Source organism: Metopolophium dirhodum, chromosome 4, assembly GCF_019925205.1.
Source record: "Metopolophium dirhodum isolate CAU chromosome 4, ASM1992520v1, whole genome shotgun sequence".
In the NCBI taxonomy this organism is placed as follows: Eukaryota; Metazoa; Arthropoda; class Insecta; order Hemiptera; family Aphididae; genus Metopolophium; species Metopolophium dirhodum.
Genome location: NC_083563.1, coordinates 35928740 through 35945244, shown reverse-complemented (window position 1 = coordinate 35945244; position 16505 = coordinate 35928740). Strand labels below are relative to the sequence as shown.

Here is a 16505-nt window from a genome sequence, read left to right as displayed (position 1 = left end):
TTTCTCCATAACGATACAAACTTTTGATATAGCTTCGAAAATTCACGTGCATTATTATAACCAGTTGGAGGAGTTAAGACAGCTGCCGACGTTGGCAACTTCGATACATTACTCATGTCATGATTGATTAAAATCCGAGAAAAACAAATGATAAATATAATGCTAAAACAAATAAAGATAATATTATAACTAGTGCTTACCTAAGAAATGGAGTAATTAAAATAACAATATAAAATATAGGGGAAGTAGGTAATTATTATGCTGTACAATAGGTACCGAGTGTACTTCGTCATTGAGTACATATGTTACATTTGAATTTAATTATAAATCATTGCATATGGAAAACGATTATGAGCGAAGGCGGCCTATGAGATTAAATTAGTCTATTAAATATATTATTTTATGGTATATTTATAATATTGGTATTGAAGTAATTGAGTAGTTGAGTTAATTTTGGCTAAAAGTACCTATTGCATTTTAAATATCACTGTGTGTATAAAATATAATAATATACGTACGTTAAAAGTTTTAATTATTTGTGGGTAAAATAATGTCTTTTAATTAGGTTCAACCAAATAACTTAAATCGTTATTCTTCGTTTAAATATATCTTATTTGGTTCACATTAAAATTTAAAATGTCAATAAAAAAGTGTGTTTGAATATATTTCCGATTTTTTGGTTATATGATAAGCTATTTATGAGAAACATTGTACTATAATATGTTAAATTCTTAGCTATAAAATTGAACATTTAATACATTTTAACTACAAAATGATTTGCAAATGTTCGTGATTTTAACAAATTTTGTCAAAATGTCAACATCAAAAAGGTATCTACTTATATAAAAAAAAAATCGTGCCTAATTATTTTTTTGGCGAATATTAGTTACATTTTACTAATATTAGTTATTAGTTATTACTTATTACATTGTCTTTATATTAGCATAGAATAGAGTATTTTATTATTTTATTTGTTTAACTTACTTACTTACATATATAGGTATATACACCTAGGTATATATAGGTATTATAGCAAGGTTTGATTTCTATTTATATGATACGATCTTATATTCTTATGAAAGTATGGTACTAATTTCAAATAACTACAAGTTTATTCAAACATTTGGATTCAAACAACAGTTATTGCTTATTAGTTATTAGTCATGAGCCATAATTGATTGGTGATTACCATATGCCATATATATTGTTTATTCTGTTTTCTCGCTATTCGTGTGTATGTATAGTTCATATAAATTGTTTTAATTAACTCAGTTTTCAGCTGGTGGATATACTCTTCATTTATATACATACCCATCTTCGAATTTATTAAATAAAGTGTTTGTTTTTGATTAAATAAAATACTATAAACACCTATTTATATCTTCCACAAAGCGTTTTAATTATGCTGATATTTTATACTACCGATTATTCTTTAATTGGATCATCGTTGTTAAATACATTCCATAAGAAATATTTTGATGATGTGAAAAACTCGTACCTATTAATGGATTAATTCAATAATATATAATATATCCTATAAGTATTATCTTATGCTATGTTGCTATATAAGTATACCTATGGGTATAACAAAAGCTCTAATAAATAAAAATAAAATCATATTTTTTAAAACCACTGGATCATAATATATTGTATTATTATTATCGGTGTATAGTCGAATTTAAATACGTTTGACCTTATTATATTATTGTGTATAATATATTATAACCAGTTTCGTATTTTATATTGTTATACGGACAGGAATATTAAGAAAAAAAAAACCATAAGACATGTTGTAGGAATACACTGTACAGTGCAAGTCTAAATACTAGTTTTTTTTTTTTTCGATCGTGACCAAGTCTAGTCGGTATAAAACTATAACATTACACGTAGGTGTGCTGTTATATGACTGCAGATCCGAACTCGGAACGACCGGACTGTACGACTTATATGCGAGGATAATATGCGTTCACGTACATCTCGGCAGGTATAATACCATAAATTATAATACACCTATTCTATTATGATTTATATAGAAGGATATAACTGACATGGGATACTGTTTATATTAGATATTGATATCGTTTACGGTTTGTTCGATTCGTGTTATTATAGTTCCCGTGCGTTCGAAACAAAAATAATATTGTAAATGTGCATAGTGTACATAACGCATGTTAACGTTTTGCGATAGTGTAAAATACAATAATTATTTAGTGTGTCTAAACAGAGTTGACAAACGTTTTGAATTTTTGGTTCCAGTATAAATTGTTACATTCGTGTTTGTATAGAGCACGGTGGATTTAACGACGACGCGTGTTCTAAAATATATACGATAACATAAAATAACGTCTTGAATCGTTTATTCGTGTTTCAAAATATACAATCCTCAAGAAGTTAAAATGGAAAGATTATAATAATTTTAACTTTCAAGTTTTAAGTCAGAATATGAGTTTTAAATATAGTTTGTGAATTATTGTAACAATAAAAGATTTAAGTCTTTGTGAATGCTAGAATAATTTTACCTTTATATAACCACATCAAGAAAAAAAAACATCGTTACCGTTAAAACTGGATTTTAAAACAATTTGCATAGACTCAGTAGGAGTGTATGTTATGTCCTGTATAATGTCTATAGGTGTAGGTTACGCGTACTTTGCCGGATAGGCAGATGTTTAACAAAATCCAGTTATGTGAATAATAATATACTAATTAGATGTCGTCCGAATGAAATGTTTTTATTATAATCATTTTAAGTTGTAAATAGCCTAGGATAGCCCAGTATAGTATACTAGTAAGCAATAGTTACTTCTATGAATAATATATATCTTATCAAAAGAGCGGACCATATTCGTAAATGGACCCACTTAAAGTATGACCAACTTATAACTTTTCGAATAAACATTAATATATTATGTAGGTATTATACAAGTGTTTTTGAATTTAGGTATTAAAATCGTTAGTTGTTCAGTAAACCACACTGCACATTATGAGTTATTAATTATTCAAAAGTTAAAAGTACCGTGAAAACGAAAAATACTTAAGAGTTAAACGTATAAATTAGACCTCATTATGTCATAGTAATATATTTGCATAAGCCAATCAATGAAAACTAAAAGAATTAGGAATACACGTACCAACGATTACACATTAATAAGAAGTTTTAATAGTAATTTAAAATATAAAAAATAGTTCGGGAATGACCATTGACCATTGATAAAGGAAGGTAGTAAACAAAAGAAATCAATACTTAAAATTGGTTACAAAATAAAACGAAAAAAAAAGGAAAGGTAGTTTAACTATATTGCAACAGTGTTGTATATTACAGATTAGATGATGATGATTATTATTAAATTATTAGGAAATTTCACTTTCTAGTTTCATTTGTGAGGGTACCTACTTTACATAAGTACTTTTTTTTTATAATACAGTAGGTACCTTTTAAAATAACAATAAGTATCATACAGATCCTATAATTTTCTCCAAATCGATACTGAGGAAGATAATTTAGTTCCTAAGTTAACAATAAACATAATTCAAACATGTAATATATTCAATAATTTAAAATGAAAAAAAAGATAAACCGTGGAATGATTTTGTGTTATATAGTGATGTTATATACTTTGTGTTACTATGGATTCTGATTTACTTAAGTTTAGTTTGGTCTGATAAAAAATAAGCAATATATTATATACTATATAACAGTTTTATGAGTATTACATTTTAGAAATCATATCTTAAAGCAAAAACTGAACGATTTTGATGTACTTAAATATTTTTCAATTAATTATTGAGAAGTCAGATCCCCGACTAATTTGGTATAGTGCAACGAAAATAAAAACATTAAAAACGTAGAAACATTATTATTTTCTTTTGAACGTTCGACTGTACTTAAGATTATTACTAAACTTAACTTTTAATGCACAACTTTAGTATTGATATTAATAAATATAATACATAATATGCATATAGATATATAGTTTAATATAAAAAATGGATCATTATAGTTTTATGACAGTCTAATTAAATATATATAAAAAGAACAACATTATTCATTTTTTTTTACGACATAATATATAACAAAATATACAACATAAGTATTGATATTTATATGAAAATGGTCTGAGACCTTTCACTGCATGAAAATAATTCGCAGCCCTGAAAGAATAGTGACACAACTCAAAAAATACGTTTTTTGAGTTATTACCATAAAAATTTGCAAAATGTCATCCTTTATATATTAGTATACTTAAATTAATAATTTAAGTACCATTTCACTACTGTTTTATTGTAAATCTGATTTTTTTTGACTTGGTGTCATTATTTATGATTAAAATAAATATTTTATGTGGCCGAACCCATATAAAATATTATTTTTCGAAGCAGAAATAATGACACAAGTCAAACTGAAATTAGATTTACAGTAAAACATAGGTGAAATGGTACTTAAATTATTATTTTATGCATATAAAAATAAACTATACAATATGAAGAATAATATAAGATTGAAAAAAAGAAAATTAATTAAAAATCCTATTTATAATGACTAAATAACATAATGAAACATTAAGTCGATTTCCCAAAATTTTGATATTTTAATTTGTGTCACTATTCTTCCAGGGGTATTATGATTTATGAACATGACTTTGTTTTAGTAGAACTAAATTAACAGAATTTCATACGGCTATACAGTACTAATAAATAGTACTTAAATATTTGGGATTAGGTATAGATATATAAATAATATTTGGTAACATTTTAAAACTTATACTCCAGGGATAGTAAAATTTTTTAATTTTAAATATATAGGTTCCTAATAAATAATAATGCATGCTGATTCTCCGCACGTGTCGATATTTATTTATGCATTAAGATAATTGTTAGTTTTCTCAACGACCAGATTTTAAAAATAAAACTGCAAGAAAAAACTGGGATATTCAGAAGACCAATAAATTAAATAAGTTTTTTTTTTTATATTTGAAAAGTGTTTGAGGTTTGATTTGCATTTTTAATGAAGATTTTAACAATTATTTCCAAAGAATTTTCGTATACTTTCAAGCTGAATATAGTGTGTTAAAACAAGGAGTTAATCACATATGTAAATAACAAATTTTCGATTGAACAAATAAACGTAAATAGACCATGTGACAATGCATAATTTATTATATATCTGAAGTAGTCTCAATTATTCATAAAAGAATTTAAAAAAATATATTAATTTTTCACAATACATCGAGAAAGTTATTCTTTTACCTAACAAATAACCATATACTTAGCAATAAATCATATTTAATTTATGGTTTTTAAGGATATTTAAAAATTTAAATCCATGTTATAAATACCTACTAGAAATCTACAGGTTGAGATTGTATTTCATTTAAATTTGATAAGATTTCATAATGACGGTAGAACTGCAATATTAACATTACTGTGTTGACGTGTTTGCAGACATTTTAAGGAAGACGTCCCCAATATCATAAATGCCACTTTTAAAAATATATATATATATAGGTATATAGAAAAATATTCAAATGTTTTATTGGAAGGATAGAACCTATTAGTCCATAACTAAAATGAGTAAAATATTTTCAAATTATCCGAACAATGATATTTTTTTAAAAATGTATTTTTGTCTTATATAATTTTTTAAAGCATAAAACAGCATCGATCTCCAACTTTTCGTGTGTTTCTAGTAGCAACTTGGTTGACTCTTTTTGAGCTATAGACATTTTACATTTTTTACTGTTTCCTTTTTACTTTTTTTGTATGCATGTTAATAAAATCTTTTATGCTTGACTGTTTGGGAAATGTAAAATAAGAGTTCATATTAGTTATTCTTACTTAAAAAAAAAGCTGAGCGTAAATCTATGTTAATTTTTTATGAGCGTTTGAAGTTAAAATTTTGATGACATTTGAAACATAAAACAATGATTTATTCCCAAACCTTTTTTTATTATTTTACATATTTTTTTGTACGCTATGAAATTTTTGAAATATTTAGATTAATTTTAGGCTATTTATTATATTAAGTATTTGATATTTTAGAATTTTTTTAGCTTTATTTCTATAATCCAATTGGATAAAAAAGTTTGAAAATTTAATGCTAGGTTTCTCATATGTTGTACTTACTTAAAAATATATAAAAACCTATAAAGCTTATAAATGTTTGAAGTTAAATTTGACCAAATTCATTGAAATCACAAAGTATTATTAAAAGTTCATAAAATATTCAATTTGTATGGTGAAGGCTGGAAAAATGAATACAAAATTCTTCATAAGTCATTTTTATTGCAACTTAAATATCGTAAATATAATATAAATCTACAGTGTTATTATATAGACATTTCAAGTCTTAGTTTAATTTTCACAAAATTTGGTATTTAAACGAAAATTAATTGTTTAGTTTTTTGTTGTAATTCAAAAAATATTATTCGTAGGGACTTGAAACATTTTGCTATTACGTATATTATTATTTGCTAAATGCCTAATTACATGTACCTAACCTAACCTAACCTATTTGCAATTACATTTTCAAAACATTTGGATTAATTTTAAGATATCTATAATGTATATCATAAACCTGTTGAGGCCTCTCTACGGGTACCTACATTCAAATTATATGAGATGATATATTATAATAGGTACTAACTGTTACAGAATATCATTGGTATGTGATTTGGTTTTGGAAAAAATTAGTTTGACCTACCTTATTAGTTATTAATTAAAAGTTACAATTAAGTTGTTACTGATAGAAAAATAAACAGGTTGTATAAATATTAATATACCTATAATAAGATATTTTTAGAAAACAAAAGACGACGGACTGTTTCCGCAGAGTACAGTTATGTACCTATACAACCATGATTTCTCATAAAATTCATATTTGATATATCGATTTCAGTGACCTACTTAATGACGAGGTACACTCGACACTTTTTATATAGCAGAGTGACTTCCTGATTTTTTATATATATATATATAATATAATTGTATCCTGTATGGATTATGTAAATTGTTCATTCTATGATTCTTCAAAAAAAATAAATACTATACTACAGTATAGCATTATAGACTATAGCATATTCATAGTTTTTTCATTATTTTAATAATGATTTACCAATCGTAATTTTTTTATGCAACGAACATATTATTCAAAACAATATAAAAGTTCATAAGTAATCAATGAAATTTTGATTTGAACTATGACTTTAGATTAGTATCTATTAAATAAAAGCATTAAAAAATAAAAATAAAAATTTAAAATACGCAAATATTTTTACAACCCAAAGTTTAAAAATGAGCAATGGTTACCTTTTTTTTGCGTGCTTTTTAATGTCACTATTAATTTAAGAGGGTGAGCCTAGCTATATAAACTTGTATAATGATCATTATTTACAGAACTTACACTAACAGTCAACACGTTTTACACTTTTTACCGTCATTGTTTTAGGTACCTACCTAGCAGTCTTGTAAAATATTCGAATAAATGTATTCGAATAAAAGTATTCGAATACTTTTTTTGTATTTGAATACTATTCTAAATACATTAAAAAAAATATATTCGAACACGTATTCTGAATATCATTTTTTAGTATTTTTATTTAATATTTAAATACTAAATTTGAAAAAAAAAATGTTTGTGTTTATAAATTATAATCCTGGGTAGAGCCGTAGTGGTCATTAAAAACATAGTTGACTAGATGTGCGGTGTACAGTGTACTATACCTACCAGCGTTTAGGTCACGTTTATACTCTATACGCCGGAACTACATACATACTCCGTCTACTAGTATAGGACATGAGGTCTGGTATTACACTATTACTGTATTAGCACGAAAGCCCCGATAAATAGTGATTGTAATATGTTATTGGTAGTGTAGATAATATTCCATTGATCAGTTCTATTAATAAATAGTATTCTCAAAGTATTCGAATAACTTTTTGAGTATTCCAGAATGTATTCTGAATATATTTTGTGAGAATTATCCGAATACGTATTCAAAATACCTTTTTAACCGTTTATTCGAAAACGTATTCCGAAGACAAAATAAAAGTATTATTTACAAGACTGCTACATAGGTAACTATATAATAATGATTTAAAAAAACCATTATATTTATAAATCGAAGAAAATCGAATAATAAAGCATATAAGTACTTAATGACATGATTATTTTTCATTGAATTCTTTACAAAAGCGTTCAGTTCTTATAGTTGGACGTCACATGCAGGTGTGATAACAAACTATTAAATATCATGTGGCTAGTATTATAAATTATAATAACAAAAAGAATATTGTTTCTAAATAGCACATGCAAAAATTGCAATTATCCATTAGTATTAAACAATTTATGTAGATATTATGCCTAAAACACTATAGGTACCTATAAACGTTATTGGTTACGTTGTTATTGTTTTAGATTTTAATATTGTATTTTTTATTATATTATGCACCAATGTGTTTTTTATACTGTTATGTTATACAGACAAATTTTTGTGACGAATCGTAAAAAGTTGGAAAACTGTAATTTTGTTTTGTCATTTTAAAAGACCGCGAATTCTACAAAGGTTGTGGAAGTCGCCGCGTATATTTTGACAGTGAAAAGTCATTGCTTGCTATTGTGTCTGAATAGATTATTTAGTATTTTATGCTTGGACGCATAAAAAACGTTCATTATGAATTTTTACTGACCAACAGATAAATTGCGCCGAACAAAGTAATCCAAACAGCTTATTTCGTTTACACCACTATTACTTTAGTAGTAATACATTTTCAACAGACATCTTTAAAATATAGATAACAGAGAGCTCCTTCTATGTTTTTAAAATTAACTCAAAAGTTGGAAGTTGACAGTTTAAACATACATTTCAAGTACGTATGATACTGACGAGTAGAGACATTTAAAGAGGAGTTGGAATGTGGGTCTAGATCTCCTATTGAAACTTCAAAATTATAAAGTTGAAAAGTCTCTATATTAAAATGTAATCTAATAAAATAATTATATAATATTACATTAAATGATATATTAGAAATTCACAATCTTAAAATACACAAATTGGCTTTTAAAGTAAAATATAATAAATATTACGCTAGCCATACTGAACTATTAGATAATATTCTTACCTTTAAGTGTGATGCGATAATACGCCAATTAATGTTAATATTAAAAACAAAAGTGTAAAATGGACTTTTCTGAACGTAAAATTTGTCTTGTTATGCGTTAGTAAGTCGGATACATCACATCTAACAATCTAGAACTTCGCATGTATTGTCTGACATAATATATATTTTTGTAATAGGAAGGCATTTTTAACAATTATTATTTTAGTAAGAATAAGAACATAAATTATATTTTCCTTGTGACTTCGGTACATTGCATAAAATGTCAAATATAATATAATAGTTAATAAACTGCAAGGATCATCAGGCCAATCATTTTTATCAATATTTTTTTATTTAATTAAAAAAATATATATTTATAAATACTGATAAATATAAGATGATACATTTTCGAAATTAAATGATTAATTTTAACGGAGGAGAAGTTATTTTGTTTAAGCTTCAGTGCCTCAGCGTACTAACGTACCATTTGAAGAATTGGTTAAAAGGGATGCCTTATAAGCGCAATCAGAGGTAGGGGGGCTGTCGGACCGAGTACCCCTGCGTCTCCCCTTTAACCCTTGGACTAACTATTGAGTACTACAATTAAGAATTCACCCCATACATCGAGGGTTAGGGATGACCCCGAGCATGTAATGTAATGTAATATCATTTCAGGTGTATCTAAACTGTAACCTACAATCGTGTAGAGAAATCATTACCAGAGACAGGACTATTATGATATTATATTGCACAGTGTATATTATACAGCTCGTTCAATGCATTCAGGATAGTTCTTACCCCATCAAATATTAATAGTACATTTACCTACACAACTTATATTTTTGTATATATCTGTATTATATTATAACACAAGGCAAGTGAAAGAGATTAGAGACGACGAGAAGTGTAATATAATACAATCGTTTTACAGCGATCGCGATTCGACGAACGATTTATTTCTTGTCGCAATGTTCATAACACAATCTTAATATTATAGTCAGTTCTTAACATAAATATTGTGTATGTTAAGGCACATAATAATATAATGTGATGATATTATTTCAAACCCATTAAATATACGTAGGTATTGTTCGATAAAAATATTCAACGGGTGTACCACGTCATCGTCGTACAACTCAGGCAGGTACCTATAACGTATAAATTATAATATACAATACACGTTATGGTGTTATCAGCTCTAAATAAACATCGGTCAAAGAAGACAAAGTTGGAACGTTTATTTGATATGATGATATATTATTACATATTATTATTAATTATTACTAACCAAAAATAAGCAGATGCTAGAAGTTACGTATCTGATAAGTATAATAGGGCTGGAGTCCGCTGAACATTTTATGCCCTACAAAAAACTAAGAAAATTACCTATACAGAATGCATTAAAGCCCTACACTTCTAAAATTCACTCAACAAATATAACATATTAGGTATACATGGTCTGTAAATAGAAATATATTATTTTAGTTTTCTTAATTGTTTGCGTTAATAGTAGAATAATTAAATTATGTCATTATTATATAAAATTAGGATCCGTTGGAGTCTTGAAATATATTTTTGGATTTTGAGAAAAGTGATGAGTATATTGATTTTACTACGATGTGTGCTTACTACTGAACATTAGGTGTATTGAAAAGTATATTAGCATTATTGTGTTGCGAATTTGTGTACAAATCGCATACTGCTGCGATATTTGCTAATTCGTCGACCAGGTTAATGACCACTAAGAATAGATTTACAGATCAATGGTTGATTTAAATAGTTTAACGCAACTTCTACGTGTTATATAAATACGTATACCTAGCAATGAAAAATCACGTGATTGGGAAGTGTGATCCGATGAATTTCCAACTACCTATGCAGACTGTCTACTCGAGGAATCAAAAATAAGACTTGATGCACCGGAAACCTGTCGTTAACTTCCTGACAGTGATGTTTCACTATTATATCCATTACCAGTGCATTGATCTGGATTAGATCGTCCTAGTATTCGACAAACATACATTATATCGACTAAGCGATGATCTAACCGTTGCGTGTTTCTATTATCGCAAGCATTTTCTTTTTCGGTTTCCGTTCGACAGACGCTGTCGGCTTGTGAGACGTTTTCACATTTCCGAGGTCACTTTTGGTGGTTCCACTGTGTCGTCAGCTGGTTCCCCCGAGTGCAGCAGTCAGAGTCGTGCTTAAATATGGTACTGGCAGCAGCCATCTCGACATAAGGGTCTTGTGTTCTATTTACCGAACAGCTGTAATCTAAAACAGCGCTAGTATAGGCGCATAGATTCGGAACAGGGTTATAAAGAAATGAGATAGTCGATCTAGATTTTAGATGCACTTATTACTTGCAATGGGCAATTGGTAAATGGCCTAGAAATAGACTACATTTTGCAAATTCATTCCATCTACTGTGTCTGATCGAACAATTGAAATGTGAAGCACCAGTGGCCACCGATTTTTGCTACACTTTTTCTAATATTTCAGCCATTACGTAATCATTGTTCAAGATCATATTATTACAAAAAATGGAGCTAGGACTTTGAAGCGTTCAACTCGTATTCTTCGTAGACCATCCGACGCCCTGATTTTTTTGTTATTGTTAATATAAATTATATTTTAGATTCTGAGCGGAGCGATGAATGCATTGATTTTACAATGATGTGTGTTTTTTTTTTTTTTTGTGTCTGTCATCACCTTTTAGGACAGTAAGAATGCTTGGATTTTCTTCAACAGTAACTTTTCTGTTAGGAAAGTGAATCTAGTTGGTACTTTGAGGGGGTCAAAGGTAAACATTTCCCGGTAGTTTTCAAAAGCGACGTGAAAAACAAAAGAAAAGTTAAGGAAAAACGGGTATTTGTACGCAAAACCTTTTTCGAGAAAATCGATTTTGGTTTTTGGTGTAACTCTAAAACAAATGACTGTAGGTACATGCAATTTTGACAGAATGTTTATATTAGCATTTTCTATACACGATAAAATTTTCCAAATATTTTGAGCTGTTTACGGACATTGTCAGTTTTCAATTTTTTTAGTTTTTTTTCTATAAATATCAATAAAATTTTATCTGTTGAGTAAAAAGCTTGAAAATTTAATAGAAGGCTCCTAGGTTATTGTTTCAAAGGCAGATGAAAAATATTAAAAATCCTTAGTCACAGTTTTTATTTATAAGCATTTAAAGTTCAAACTTTGACAAAATACGGAAAAATCACGAAAAATAGCAAATTATTTTGAGTTGAGAATTCATAAAAATTTTTCTTTTTAAATCTAAGATTTGAAAATGTAATATAAGATTACTCATAAGTTTGCCTACCTTTATCAAAAAAAATGTCTAGAAGAAACTTAAATTAAATTTTTATGAGCGTCTGAAATTTATATTTTTACAACATTTGATATTTACTCGATTTCTCATGTAACAATTTTCTTATTTTATTGTAATTAAAAAACGAATGACTGTAGATACTTGAAAATTTCACTGAATGTTTATATTTTCATTTTCTATACACCATATAATTTTGAAAATATTTTGACTCTTTTCCATTTTTTTTTGTTTTTTTTCTATAAATATCAATAAAATTTTATTTGTTGGGTAAAAAAGCGTGACAATTTAATATAAGACTCCTGATATATCGTTCTAATAGGAGTTGAAAAATATTAAAAATACATAGGCACAATTTTTTTTTATAAGCATTTAAAGTTCAAATTTTGACAAAATGTATCGAATTTATAATTTAATAATTATTTTGTAGTTAAAAATTTATAAAATGTCAAACATTTATGGTTAAGGATTGAAAATTTAAAACAAGGCTCCACGTAAATAGGTTATATATAAATTACTTCATTCACAATAATATCATCAAATATACTTAGTAATATCATAGGCTGACTGACCGTTTTCGCTCAGAATCGCTTTTCTTATACAATGATATTGTATCATTGAATTCAAATTTAACACCATCCATTACAGTGACCCACTTGTAACCTACTGTACAGCAGAGAGACAGCCACTTGCCTAAATTTTTTTTTTACTATTATTTTTTTCATTTTGAACATATCTAATATAAACGCCAAGTACCTACAGTTAATTGGAATACGAAACGAGTTGATGTTTGTTTAATAATCATTTGTTATTAACTCGGAACTGGAAAGTTTTGGAGGTATTCCAAATCGTTAATACCTTAAAAGTCATACATAGGTTAATTATGTGAATATAAACTATACGATAAATTATTGGAACACCATATTTTATTCGATGGCTCAAAGAGTAAAAGGGACTAGTGTATCTAAAGCTAAACTTACACATTCTGTTTTTCACAAATAACTATACTTATAATGTTTAATTATCTAGATGTCATAAATCATAATAGTTGACTGTTTGGTTTCCACTCAAACTCCTAAGCAAAGGCTTGCACCTGAATTAACCGAACCGGTATAACATTATACTATAAAAGCCCCCCAAAAAAATCCATCACATTAAAACTTTTTTTTTTTTAAAATACCATAATTACCTGAAACTTAAAAAACGTTCCAGTTAAATAAAAACCAAGACATTTTTTAACATTCAAATTTCATGAGAATGTCATTTTCTATGTATTTTTAGTGGTTAAAACCATTTGATATAATCATGGCCATAGAAATAATCGCTCTTCTAGGTGAGTGGAGACATCTTAAAGACTATTTAATATTCACAATTATCACAACACATGGACTGGTGTAAACCGGTTGTGTGGTGACTTGAATTTAAAAATAGCAGCAGTACCGAACAACAATGATTTAAATTGTAATTACTAATTTTATAATAGCACTCATAGTAATTAGTAATATAGTTATCGTTATATTATCATACCATCGTAGATAGTATATCAGTAATTTGTTACGTGTTGAATTGGTATTCTAAGGGACATCCTAAGTCTCCTGAAGTAAAAAATTGGTACATTGTTTTAAAATTAAGTTTTTCTTAAGCTACTTCCCATATTAATCTATACTAGCCCAAATAATAACGGTTTTGAACACCCAAACTTATTTTTAAATTTTACATTCAGGTGTTTAGACTATGGTGTTTAAACGCTTGAATATATCCAGACCAGAAGCCCGAATAAATTATGGGAACCAATCGGAAAATCGTACTTATTCATCTATATAAGATGCAACAAGATTACTGCCGAGTTGACGTTGAATATTGCACCGGACAAAACACGATTTGTATAGCTTATAATACCTAGATCACGCATGTCACGGACTTACTCCTTTTGCGCGTCGGTGAACGCGTTCCGGTACAGTGCGCTGATGATGACGAACGCCACCATGAACAACAACAGTTCCCTGTACAGTACCTGGTACAGACTACCCCGCCACAGGAACAATAGTTTGGTGAATCCCGCGCTGCTCGACGACGACACCTTGGACTGGTAGCTGACGGTCATCGTGGCCGACGGCGGCGATATAGGACTTGGGGCCCGCGCTGCAGCTGATGATCAACGGCGTGCCGGGCCGCATCCGCTCGCTAGGGAATGTCGGCACAAGGGATGATGGCGGTGCCGACGATGACGGCGACTGGTTACAGGTTAGGTAACGCGGTATCACATAATAATATATTATAATGATAAGACGACGACGCGTAATATAGTGTACTGCATTTCACCGTCTCCGGCTCCGTCGTCGGCGCGTCGTTTTCATTTTGGAACGTCGCCGGCGGAACGCTTGACGTTCGCTATTCAAACGACAACAATGTTATTATTGTTGGCGCGACGATCGACGCGGACGGCGGGACTTCTCTACTGCCTATCGATCGGCGCGAAATCCTATCGATCGTCCCGGAATATTATATATCGCGCGCGGTCGGCGATTCGGGCGACGACGTGTCAAGTGTTGTATACGACGGCGACGATTCGACGCGGCGCGCGCGCGCTTTTGACTGACGCCGCCGGCCCGTACGCTGTTGGGCACAGCTGCAGGTACGACGCGCATTACGCGGTCTAGGCGTATTTTTTTATTTAAATTTTTTTTTTTTTTTTCCGTTTTAGGTTCATAACATTGTTTTAGCAGCCGCAGCGTGCATAACACGCGCGGTCCCTCCTCGTCCACCTCCTCCTCTTCCTCCTCCTCCTCGTCGGCGTTTTCCCGGCGGAACGCGAACGCGCGCACGCGTGCGACGGGCAAAAAACGTTGCCGAGAGACCTTCCGAAAGCGAGAAAAAAATTTTCTAGATAAACAACGCAATCCGCGCCTCGCATTGTTTACACGCGCCTATGTACGGCTCTGTATAATACGTATGTAATATTCACGCCCGTAATCGGCAAATGGGGGGGGGGGGGGTGGGGGGAGGCCTATTGTTTCGACCCGTGCGTGAACAACGCACGCGTATTATACCTGCAACACTGCCTATACAAGAGGCGTATATAAAAAATAATATTTATATAATAATATTGTTATTGCCGAGGTTAGGTCACCGTGTTTTGCGTAATGATTATAATATTATTTATCATCGTACTACATAATGTATCGACGCGGGTTTGATTTTTTTTTTTTCCTCTCGTTGCAGGGCTCAATCATTTCGGGTATCTATAATACAGGTACGCTGCATAATATATATTATATTATGCGTTTGTATTGTTGTTGTCCGCTACTACAGACTTGTTGCCGTCACGTCGATTGCTATCAATTTTTTTCCGCGCGGCACCTGCTGGCGAGAGCGCGTCGTGTTTACACAACGTCGAAGACAATATTCGTGTCGGATGTGTATGGTGGATACGACACGTGACTCTGAGAACGCGCGTTCATAATATAACGCGTTGACACATCAATTGTTTTATGTTATCGTTTTAAATATAATACATATAATATTAGGTTCTCGCGGTAGACCCCGTGACTTTATATTATTATCAGTGGTTAGATGTCTGAGGACTGTTGAGGCGTGTTATAATACAATAATATGTGATGCAAGAGTTCGAGGCCGTCGTTAGAATATTATTCGGGGCGACCCGCGACCTCGCGTCAGACCCTTTCCCCCCTCGGAAACACGAGTGGCGTTATCGCGAAAAACTTAGATATGATACGGAATAATTCTCGTACGGCGAATGGCGATAGTGCCGCGAATGTGATCATCGCTGCTGCAGGTTATAAAACTATACCGGAAATCGAAAGGACTTATCGAAGGGAGAATGAAAACACTTACTCATTTACTTTGGTGAGTCGCAAAAATATTCGATAAAGCTGAATTTTCCAGACACAATACAGGGTGTCCCGCGAGGATTTACCCATTGCGATATCCTGAGATAGTAAATAAAACGGTTTTTTTTAAAAAAAGTTATTTTTGAATTTCGAAACAATTTTATAGAGTTTATTTTTGTGAACATTTTGACTTTTTAACATTTTTTTTTCATTAATATCATAGT

At 29.9% G+C, this 16505-nt stretch overlaps 1 protein-coding gene across 1 annotated transcript in view; it reads right to left on the bottom strand.

The window, feature by feature from the left end:
* Positions 1-15043, bottom strand: part of LOC132943733 (bestrophin-4-like) — a 47309-nt gene extending 32266 nt beyond the window's left edge. The window contains exon 1 of the mRNA XM_061012809.1: positions 14356-15043. Within this exon, the coding sequence (XP_060868792.1) occupies positions 14356-14534 (179 nt within the window). The 5' untranslated portion in view covers positions 14535-15043. The remainder of the gene's footprint in view (positions 1-14355) is intronic.
* Positions 15044-16505: the final 1462 nt, after the last annotated feature.